The sequence below is a fragment of the Fulmarus glacialis genome, unplaced genomic scaffold (genome assembly GCF_000690835.1).
Source record: "Fulmarus glacialis isolate BGI_N327 unplaced genomic scaffold, ASM69083v1 scaffold2487, whole genome shotgun sequence".
In the NCBI taxonomy this organism is placed as follows: Eukaryota; Metazoa; Chordata; class Aves; order Procellariiformes; family Procellariidae; genus Fulmarus; species Fulmarus glacialis.
Genome location: NW_009221088.1, coordinates 49,397 through 60,921, shown reverse-complemented (window position 1 = coordinate 60,921; position 11,525 = coordinate 49,397). Strand labels below are relative to the sequence as shown.

The following is an 11,525-nucleotide window of genomic DNA, read 5'->3' as shown; positions in this document are numbered from 1 at the left end:
GCCTTCCCCCGGCAGCGGCCACCGGGGACTCCGCCTCTCGCCTTTCTGTAGGAAGCGGGTCTATCGTTGTATCATCTATCAAGTTACCATTTGGGGCCAGGGGTAGATACAGGAAGAAAAGCAAAACGCGATGCTGCGCTGCCTGGCTTCTCCGTGCCTCATCCCGCCGCAGAAGCCGGAGTCTGAGGCAGGACTCGATGCTTCCTGCATCCGCAGTGGAAAAGATGCACTGCAGAAAACGCGTGTGCTAAGCAAGGAGCTGGCAAGAGCTCCTTAATCATCTAATGTATTAAAAAAGCTTGTGAAGTAGTGTATTTCCTCAGAGACTGCAGGCAGAATCAGCAAATTTGCTTGTGTTCTAGCCGCTGGTGCTCTGAAGGAGGGGCTGCTAGATCCGTGCGGGTGGCTGGAAGGAGCCCAGAGGGACGTGGGTGTGCTGGCTACCACGGTTCCTTGCTGCGCCACTTGTCGCTGAGGGTGGCTTTTGGTCTGCCAGGGAGCAAGCGTTTGCTTAATGACAAACACAGCAGCTGTTTGGGGACTGTAATTCAGCACTGCATCACAGATTTAAGCCCCTCCCTGTGCATCTTCCATTATTTTCTGCAGTGTGAACTGTCTTCAGTAGGCTGTCTTCATCCGTTGTCCTCTTTCTTCCACCTGCTCAAAATTTCTAAAGCTTTGTAATTAAAATATTCTTCTCTGAAGCCGGGAAATCTTCTCTGAAGCTGGGAAATAGGGTTTCAGCACTCCCTGACTGCAAGCTAGCATCCTGCTTCTTGACACTGGCCGGCCAAATGTTAAGTGAAGCAATTGAAGTAATAGGGCAGATACAGGAAAAATGCTTCTGGAATACTCTCAGAACGCCCAGTAACTCAGTTCTAAGGCAGTAAATGTAATATGCTTCTTGCTTTAATTTTCAGGAATATGTTAAGTAGTAATGGCTGCTCCTAGAAGTATTACAATCAGTAGTTCTTCAGAAGTAGGGGTGTTTGGTTTTGGTTGGTTTTTTTTGTTTTTTTTTTTTTTAATGGGAGCATAATCTTTGGAGAAGGGATTGCATTGGATCCACTTTGTAGCAGGTTGTAGTTACAAATGTAACAGATTGCAGTTAAAAATAAAAATCATCTAATGCTTTTAAGTGGGAATATAAATTTTAAATTTTGTCGTGTTTCTAAATCTACATATTTATGCATTAGAAACTGGCCTTTGTAACAGTAAACTACGTAGCAGCATTTTTTTGATGAATCAGAAGGATAGGGAAGTTTTAGCAGAGAGTTTGAGGGACTTTCCCCAGTCAAGCATGAAGAGCACCAGAGGAACATTCCTACTTCCGTTCTCAGAGTCCTTTACAAGTTTCCAGTTCTTGTACACTTTGGACACAGTCTCTCTGGTGTTTTGCCCGGAACTCCTTCCCTTGATGATATGACAGCTTTGATTTTTATTTTTCCTACCTAGAAGATCTTCCTTGATCCAATTATGAAAAAATGTTTAGAAAAGGAAAAAAACGACACAGCAGCAGCAGCTCACAAAGCAGTGAAATCAGTACTAAAAGCAAGGTAAGCTGAATTTGGTATATACTCTGTTTATGAAAGCAACTTGCTTTGTTACAAGTTGACAGTTCAGTGGTTTGCTTGCACTGATGGTAGGGTGTGATTTCCATACAATGCCATGTTCCACGAGGAGAACTTTCTACTTCTGCTGTTCCTCAGATTGCGTTACGAGAGTTAAAAAAACCTATCCATTATAAAGCCGATGTATTCTGAGATGAATGCTCGATAGCTTCCATAGTGAAGCCCACAAACACAAGAGTTTCTGCAGCACATAATAGGGTCTGGAGGAAAAAGCAGTACGTTTGTTCTGTAGTGATAAATATTGTCTTTAAGAAGGTGCCTGGTGTTAAGTACCAAGAATGAGTTTATTCTTCAGTACTAGTTGGTTACTCAGTATCTCTAAAAAGTATTCTTCGTTTTGAATAATGTGTCCATTTTGTCTGATAGGTTTTGGAATGATCAGTTGAATATTCTGGATTTTCCAAGGTGCCGTTTCACTTCCCTTGCACTGCTATGTTATTTCAAGCATTGGTGACAAGCATGTAGTTGTCAATTTCTTCAAGTTAAGATGCAGTACCAGAAAAGTCTGGACATAACCTTAAGGTTCATTTTTTCTTTTTCTTTTATTTCCTTCTTCTTTCAAAATATTTGTGGTTGAATTTATATCAGTCTAATCTACATAGAGGCAGAAAGATAACTTCAGGAAAGAAATAGGTGGTGGTGGTTTTTTTCTCCCCATTTTGCAGTGCTGCTTAAGTAATTAGAACATAAACACTAGTTTGTTTTTAAAAAAGAGTTGAGGCAGGGAATCTAAAAGTGAATTGTTAATGTGTTCTCAGTAACTTTCTGATGATACCAATTTTTTTCTTAGTCTGTAGATTCCAGTCTTGGGGGACTTTCCAGGTCTAGTACTGTGGCTAGTCTAGATACAGACTCCACGAAAAGTTCAGGTATGTAATCAGAGTTTGAGCAGATTTGTATGGAGCAGGATTAACTTTATGTGTGTTCGTATAAAAGAGCAGAAAATGGAAAAGGTTAAAATACTTATTTTTAATAATTGTGAGTGAATCTGTTAGCCTGTTGACTAATGCATGCATAGCTCTAGGCTTCTAAAGTATTATTAGTGATTCATCTAGGATTAAGCCACTGTTTTCGAAGTAAAGTGTCTGAGTAAGAAAAACTTAGTTGTGTTACCAGTCTGTTACACGGCATAAATCTGGTGTAACTTTTCGGAAGCTATGTTTCCTGCTTTGATAAGTTTACATTTGCACTGAAATAACGGAAATAAGATGTGATTTTACTTGTTCTTGCTCACCAGATCACAGCACAGCACTGTTGGACCAAACAGTTCATTTAGAAAATATATATATAAAAAAGTAGAACCAGCTTTTCTATGTTTTCTGATTTAAGGTTGTTAACTCCAAATTTGAATTAGTATAAGCAGTGCTGTACCATGGATTCATATGAAACTGTTGCCTTTACCAAGGACTGTTCTGAATCAACCCAGGACAGTTCATTAAAGAGAGGAGTTAATATACTGTGGAAAGGTTAAGTGTTTGATGAAAGTCTGCAAAAATTACAGAATTTAGTAAGTTAGCCCCATTAACACCAATTAGAATAGCATTACTGTTCTGGAATTCTTCAGAATTGCTTTGTTTTATTCTGTTGCAGGACAAAGCAATAGTAATTCTGACACATGTGCAGAATTTAGAGTTAAATATGTTGGTGCCATTGAAAAATTGAAGTATAATGAGAGCAAAAATCTCGAAGGGCCATTGGACTTGATAAATTACATAGATGTTGCACAGGTAAGTGTGTTACAAAAGACAATACCAACAAAGTCAGAACATCTTAAGCTTAGGTGTATTTCTTTCATATTATCACGTGATCTGACATCTTTCTTTGTAAATTTTATACTTACAAGAATAAAGTAGCTTACTTTAAAAGACATTAAGCTATGAATCTCAAAAGCTGTCACACTCAATTCCATCGTATTGAGTAACTGGAGAAGATGCACCCAAAAAGCTGTTCTGAAGAAGCAGAGTCAGAGGGAAGGCCCTTTTCATGAGTCATGACTGAACAAGTAACCCAACTGAAAGTTGTTACATTGTCTTCAGCACTGTTAGGGTTAGTATCCGGAAAACAATGTCTCCTCCAGACTTCCTCAGTAGTGTAGAAGTTTTCCCGTAGAGGAAAATGTCAAGTTTCTGCTTACAATCACTTATGAACCTGTGACTAAAGAACCTGAATAATATTTGGGTCATCCTTGCCAAACTGTGGTTGCTTGTATTTATTTTTGTACTAAAAGCCGTAACTGATTGTTCTCATTAGGTAGCTGATCGTTTGTATCTTTAAAAGCACAGAATGTCTGTCTATCTTATAGCAACTTGACATTTCAAGCATCTTAATATATGCTAAAACTATTTTTACAGCCAAATAACAAAATTGCTGCCAGTGTAGAACATAGATCACCCAGGGTCAGCGCAGCATGACAGGGCATGCATTATTTTTCAGCCCATCTGATCTGACTACAGGGCCAAACTCCCCCCTGAGATGATAAATTCCTTTCTGGAATCATGTAATATTTAGAATAGAATAGAATAGACTATTTCAGTTGGAAGAGACCTACAACGATCATCTAGTCCAACTGCCTGACCACGTCAGGGCTGACCAAAAGTTAAAGCATGTTGTTAAGGGCATTGTCCAAATGCCTCTTAAACACTGACAGGCTTGGGGCATTGACCACCTCTCTGGGAAGCCTGTTCCAGTGTTCGACCACCCTCTCGGTAAAGAAATGCTTCCTAGTGTCCAGTCTGAACCTCCCCTGAATATATTTCACATAAAGTTAAGGGATTGGATGAGTGCAAGAGTGGCAGGCAAACTCCACACAGCAAGATATGAGCAGGGTTAGTGATGTTGCTGATGTGGACTGAAGTACACATAAACACATTTTCTATTATGTATCTTCATTGTTCATGTTCTTCTGTCTGCACTAAAGGCTTTTGTTTGTTTCCCTCCAAAGCAAGATGGAAAGTTACCTTTTGTTCCAGGTGAAGAGGAGTTTATTATGGGAGTTTCCAAATACGGCATTAAAGTTTCAACATCTGATCAGTATGTAAGTGATTCACAACAAACTGTCTTTTTGGTGAGAGTTGAAAAGTGCTTTCATTTATTTCTCTGATAGATGATCTGTGTGACCAAAATGTCACTTCTGGCTTTAAGCAAAAGTAAAACAAACAAACAAACAAAAAAGCTCTCACAGCAGCACTGCTTCATGTCGTATCTCCTCAGGGCTCTCTGTATTTTCCTGGTTGGATAGGTTGGATTTATGACAAGAATCCATTCCTTTTGAGATAGAGCACCAGACAAAAGGCAAGCAAGCCTTTATGCTTTTTGGGCACATCCTCCTTTCTCTGTGGCTGTCCTGCCATCCCCTCACGTGGAAAAGTAGCATGACTGTGGTGGCCAAGATCATAGGTTTCTCAGCTTGAGTTAGTAATGCAATTCCTGTTGATGTTATTGCAGAGAGGAAAAAACGAAGGATTTTTTTTTTTCAAGAATACCTGAGTTGTCTTCCTCTTTAAAGTTCCAGCCTTGCACTCCTAATCCAAGAGTGGGAGTTCACTCCAGCATCAAAGCCTCATCATTCCACTTTATTGATCAAGCCTATTTTTTGTTTGCATCATTTCCTACATGATTTGTTTATTTTCAAGTAGCTTTTTTGCTAAAAATAAAAATCCGGTCTCTTCCCCAGGGCCCTCCAGTTGCGTTTGTGTAGCTTTGTATTGCAGCCATGTGGTTTCCTTCTGGTTGCCCTCAGAGCCCCAGATACCATAAATACTTGGCCTTACGAAGTCATGACCCATCAACAACCCAGCAGTGCCTGTTCCTAAAAGCATCAAGTATGAGGAGGGTGAATAGCATTGCTCAATAGCTGAATACTCTGAAGAGAGCCAAAAAGTTTGCTTTGGTCCCTTCAGAAAATAAAACACTTGTTTCTAATGCCTGGGAAGAAGTGTAGTAGTTGTTGCTCAAACTTCGAATTCTTTTTGGTTCTGTTTTTGCTGTCCTCCTACATTCTTAATTCTCATTAAGAACATAGGTTACACTATTATTTAAATTCCTTTGTACTCTGATAAAGATCAAATAGGTAATTTTAAGACTTTTATCCATCATTCTTCTGGCTTCAAGCTGAAAGCATGCACAAGCTGATAAAGCCTTCTGTGATTAAGCTAGCTTGCACTGGCATTTTATTGCATTGCATTGTTTCCCAAATTCTGGCTTTTTGCATCTGTGTCACTGTTGACATTTAATGTCAACACTAATCCTTTAGTGTGTTAGTCCACCTAACTCTTTCATAGAGTTCCAAGATGGAAAGGTTTTCTCTGCGTTCATACAAAGAATTCAGTCTTTTATGACTTTGGGGGAAAGGTGAGAGTTCTGTGATTTGTAGATACCTTTGCAGGTGAATAGGCAGCTATTTATTTCAGACACCAAAAAGAGAATTGACTGAAGGATACAAAATTTTTCCTCGTGGATTTCAGCCAACGTTTGAGAAATTATTTCATTAGTGACTGAAATATGTGCAGATGTGTAATTAATTGATACACTTCCATTGTTTGTGGATGCAACCACTAGAAACCAAAGGTGAAGTATTTATAGAAGTCACACTCAGGCTTTGGCCTTCTTCACATTCCGTTTGCGTGTGTTTGTACATTATATATATGTACATACATATACGGCACAGTTTGTCCATCTGCCATCTCATTTCTCTCTCAACTGCAGAATCCCCTCATAGCCAAATACTGGAAGGAGGGGAGGAAGTGAATTTACAGGGGGAATTCTGTCCTCCCTCTTTTAGTGATAATCCACATGCACATCAGCACCGTAGCAAGTTCCAAGCAAGTAACTCTAAAAAGTTACAAGTAATTTGGAGGCAATTTTGGTGTCTTTCATACAGAGACTGGAGGGTTGATCCAGTAAGTTCCATGTCGGCTCCAGCTCTCAGTGTGGTATGATAGTTGGTGACGGTATGAATAATTGTGAGCGATTGCTGAGTGAATGTCAGGGACAGAGATATTTTTCAGCAAGGGTGTCTTAGGAGTTCTGGTAGAGGGCTCTCCCTCAAGGGTTTCGGAGCAGGCATCGAGCTCACTGTCCATTTTTACAGCTTCTATATCGAAGTGGACGTTTCTTTAGACCCTTCAGCTACTGATAGGGACAAGGTGTTTGATGCTATGAACATAGAAAAAGAGCTGTCTTGAAGTCGTGAGACCCTAGGGGTGGTATGACTGGAATAAAGCAGATGAGTATTGGAATAAAGCAGATGAGTATTATCGGTTGGGTAGGATGGCTTGAGAAGAAAGGCTTTGTGTAAGGCAGGTCTGCAGAGACCTTGTACTGGACAACATCAACCAATCCCTTTTTGGAACGGCCAAGATCAGAACTGTTGGGACTATGGTGAAACCCCGCAACTGCAGTGGATAGTAGAAGTCTCCCGGACTAGATCTCTGCAAGAGTCAAGATCCATGCTGTGGCTCAGGCCACAAGTGGCCTGGCTATGTCCACATGGCGACACCCCCTCCACCCCAAAGCAACTAACCTCATCCATACCCTTTTCTGGGAACAGTTTCTCATGTGTACCCTTCCTGGAATTGAGACAGGGCATTGTCTGGAAAAATACTGGAAAATTAAGAAGTAGTTGTAAGTGACCTCTGTGCCAGAGGTAGGTACAGAGTGTACACCTGTCCTACTCACAGAGGGTGAGTGAGGATAGGTGGGAAACGAATGTGTGCTTTCGTACTATGGCCAGGAATATAGTCCACATATGAATGCAATTCTAAAATAGAAGCAAAAATTAAAGCTAAAATTGTGTTAAACCACCACTTATTTTTTTAAATCTTGACTAAACTCTCAATTAAAAAATTATAATTTTACCAGGGAATACTTTTCTCCTGTAAATAAATCTGAAGTATTCTTTTGTGAGAGAGAGAATCAAAACAGGTGGAAAACTGCAATAGCTGTTGCACTGTTCCAGAGTAACTTTTATTTGCCACATGGTTTCAGGATGTGTTACATAGGCATGCTCTCTATTTAATTGTACGGATGGTCTGCTATGATGATGGTCTGGGAGCAGGAAAAAGTTTACTGGCTTTGAAGACAACAGATGCAGCCTCTGAAGAATGCAGCCTCTGGGTATATCAGTGCAATAGTTTGGTAAGAGTTTATGTTTACAGTATTTAATTTAGGTATCAGTATTTTGATTGTAAAGGGAGATTGGAAAACCCAAGGCCCTTGTGAAGGCTTTTTGGCAGAAGGGGGATTGCTCAATTAAAAAGAGTATAAATGTGCCCTGGCTGAGGAGGGGAGAAAAGCCCTGCTGACTGCATTTGATCAGCTTTGAGGAAAAATACCTACATTCCCTAAAATTGCCAATGAAAATTGGCCTGAGAAAGCTCTTTCCAATCTAAAGAGTGCTCTCGTAGCTGCTAAGGACAATCCTCCGTTTGCATTTTCAAAGACAAAACCAAACCTCTTAAGATCGGACAGAGCAGGGAGGGATTGAGTAACAATTCTGGTAACAGAGCATGCATTTGTATTTATAAGCAAGGGAAGTGATCTCCTCTTCAGAGTAGGAGAATTCATTGTCGAGATACTATGATATGGCATACACCCTTAACAGCACTGGGGGAACACATGAACTGACTTTCTGAATGCCAGTGTCATGCTATGATGAAAGCTAACAACTCTGACTTGTTTCAAAAGAGCTCATTTAAAACAGCTTCCCACATGTCATTGCAGACCACAGAAATCAACTTAAATCTCACTTGTGCTACTCCATTTCGCATGTCTCTGCCAAAAGAATGATAAAGGTCACGTTCTGCTTTAAATGAGTTTTGAGATGTTTAGAAGTTCTTCAGAAAGTGTTCATGTGCATGTTTGGATTTTTTTTAGGAACAAGCACAAGCTATTTGCAAAGTGTTATCTACAGCCTTTGATTCAGTTTTAATGTCAGAGAAGTCCTGATTTTCTTCAGCAGCACGTGACGGTGTAATACAAAAGGCCTTTGTGTGAGGAGGAAGTGGGGCTCCTTTGTGATACCACAGGCTGGCTGTAGCTACACACAAACTTAGAAAAGACTTGCTGTGAAAGAAGAGCCATGCAACCTTGCACATGGTACTTTGTCATTCCCCAAACATGACTTGAAGAAATTATTCCATCTTCAGTTTCCAGGACAATACAGAATTTTATATTTAGCATTAATTTTTTTCCTAAATCATGTTTTGTATGTTAATGTCAATATTGTAGAAATGTAAAATAAAACTGACACTTGCTTCTATCTCTTTGTCTGAAAAACAATTTGTTAATACAGACTTCAGTTCTGCTTAACATAGATACTGGAACAAAACAAGAAGAGCAAAGTGATAATAGGTAGTCATTTGGTACTCTAATTTAATGTTAAGTGTGCCGTCTACACAGTTTCTATGTTCAACTAAAAATCCGCAAGATGTGTATCTTTTTGCTCGAGTACAATTTGTTTGTATTTCTCATTTTACACATTGAAAAGAACAATATTGCCTAAACAATGCAGAGTAACAGAAGAGAAGTAGCCAGTGATTTTAAAAGTAGTTTTATTTTTCCAGACATTTGACTGGTTAACAAGAGTAAAATTTATTAATCATGCTCTAATTATAAATCACTGCATCCAGGACATTGAAAATAAGAGTTGATTTTAGGTTATACAATATATACAGTTGCTCTGCAACTAAACAAAATAAAAACAACTGAATTGAATATTATACATCTCATAGCATTCTAAGCTGCATTTTAAGTGTCACTTGCTCCTTTTTAAACAGTTAACACAGCAACCTAATAGTCTGTCTATTAACAGGTTTTGTGAATCATTGTTTTAATCAGATTTGAAAAGTTGTATGAAATATGCCAAAATTTTGGACTTAAAATTCTTAATTTTATATTATAAATAGATATCTACAGGCTCTAGAATTTCTTTTTCCTCTGCCAGAGGAGAAAACTTTGAGAAACATGGAAAATCTAGGGATGATACATTTTGCTTAAATGCTCTTTATTGGTCCTCGAGATTTTATCTGTTTGCACTGTTAGTGCTATTACGTTGTCTTCTACAAGTTTCCTAGTTTCTAAGCGACCAGTGAACAAGGTTGTGACATTTTGAAGTGTATTCCTCTTCTAGCAGAACTCAAGGAAAATTTGCATCATTGTTTAACTTTATGAGTTGTTACATACACTATAAGATTCTGTGTTAAAAATACTGTACATTAGGAGATCTGTGCAAAATAATATGCCCATTTACTCTCTAGACTCTATCAGGGATAGAAACATACAAAATAGTGTTGCAAACTGAACATATCAGTAAGTGAATAAAACTGTAGTGCTAAACTATTACTCTGTCATTTTACTGGGAACTTTGAAAATACAGACTAATTTGCTTCAACTTGCAACAAAAATATCTTGAAACATTCCAGTTTGTTCCCCTTTTATACTGCAGCAACAGCATCTAGAAAATGAAAGTTATGCATATACTTGGCTGTACCCACACATTTGAGAGGCTATCAACCAACTGTACCATTTAGGAAAGGCGATACAAGGTAAGATCAGTGTTGCTCTTCCAGCACGAATGCAATGTGATTTTTCTCCAAATAAGCATATATGGTGGTGGCCTATTTTCCATTCCGTTCAATATGAAATGGCCAATTTAAACACCATTTGTCAGAAATTCAAAGTTCTCTTGATAAATCTAGAGATACAATATTCACAAAACGTGATCAAAGCCAATGTGACCTAGACATTGATTTTTCTTATCCTATGCCATCAGTTGTTTCCTGTAGCATAAGCGAAAACTGGTACAATTTCACAATATACAAACATCAAAATGACATCAGATTTGTATTGGTGTTTTGTATTCCATCAACCGACTGGGAACCATCCATGGCCTAGCCTTTGTTCACAAATTAGTAAAACTAATTTAACAACAGTGTAGCTACCATATATGTGGGTATATTATATAAATACAGAGTGAGTTAGCAAACTATCATTGTTTGCAAGGTAGTGGCACACAAATTTTATAAAAGAGAACATGACGTAGTGTACTTGTGAGGTGATACCTTATCAACCAAGGATAATTATCTAAATGTTCCACCAGATATGTTCTCTTGTGAACACATTGCTGGATGATTTAAGAAAATTCAAGAATTTAAAAACAAAGTCTAAACACTATAATGAGACAAGCGTAAGAAATGCTCTGCAATCCATCATCATAGTTAAGTACATTTCAGGAAGTGCAGTCTTCATATCCTTGAGTTAATGTAGTAACTCATTAATATTGCCATAGTTTAGTTAACCAGCAGTAGTCACGTTAAATGACCAAAATGGATGTAATATACATAAAGAACATCCAAAAAATAGGTTCTACACACGTGCAGCATAGAAAAATGAAACAGTCTCAAGCTCACAAAATTAGAACTAGAAAGTTCAACGACTAACACAGATTTCAGATAACTTTAAGCAAATATCTACATCCATTCTGAAAGAAAGAAGTTTCTCCTGTGGTAAACTGAAATACTTTTTCACTTTTACCTGGCCAAAGTCAGCCGATTAAAATCGTTTCTTCCGTAATAGTTGACATCCTGGATGACAGCCAGTATGGCAAGATGCTGAATCAGTCCAATTTAGAACTACACAGCAGCTTGCATGTTTTGGTTCCAACACTTCAAATGGTATCGAGACTTGGATAAATTCACTGCCCTGTTAGATGCACACAATTTCCTTGACTGGGGAAGCAACACTGAACTGTGGTATTGTCATGTTACAAAAGGGAGAATAAAATTACAGTGAATTGATTGAAAAGAACATTCATAATATTGTGATGTTCACACACTTCTATGGATTTTGATTGTTAAAGCTTTTCAGTTCACCATGAAAAATACAGGAAGAGTTGTG

General features: G+C 38.5%; 1 protein-coding gene across 4 annotated transcripts; it reads left to right on the top strand.

Annotated features, from left to right (window-relative positions):
• Positions 1-1,381: 1,381 nt before the first annotated feature.
• On the top strand, positions 1,382-8,890 carry ITGB1BP1 (integrin beta 1 binding protein 1). 4 transcript variants are annotated; one of them, XM_009580946.1, is made up of 6 exons: positions 1,382-1,556; positions 2,422-2,500; positions 3,222-3,358; positions 4,601-4,665; positions 7,617-7,766; positions 8,505-8,890. In XM_009580946.1, the coding sequence occupies exons 4-6, from the start codon at positions 4,618-4,620 to the stop codon at positions 8,574-8,576; spliced, it is 270 nt and encodes an 89-aa protein (XP_009579241.1). In that variant the 5' UTR covers positions 1,382-1,556; positions 2,422-2,500; positions 3,222-3,358; positions 4,601-4,617; the 3' UTR covers positions 8,577-8,890. The 4 variants fall into 4 exon arrangements, with proteins under 4 accessions (XP_009579241.1, XP_009579238.1, XP_009579237.1 ...); XM_009580943.1 differs by having other exon boundaries at positions 4,573-4,665; XM_009580942.1 differs by having other exon boundaries at positions 4,549-4,665.
• The last annotated feature ends 2,635 nt before the right edge of the window (positions 8,891-11,525 follow it).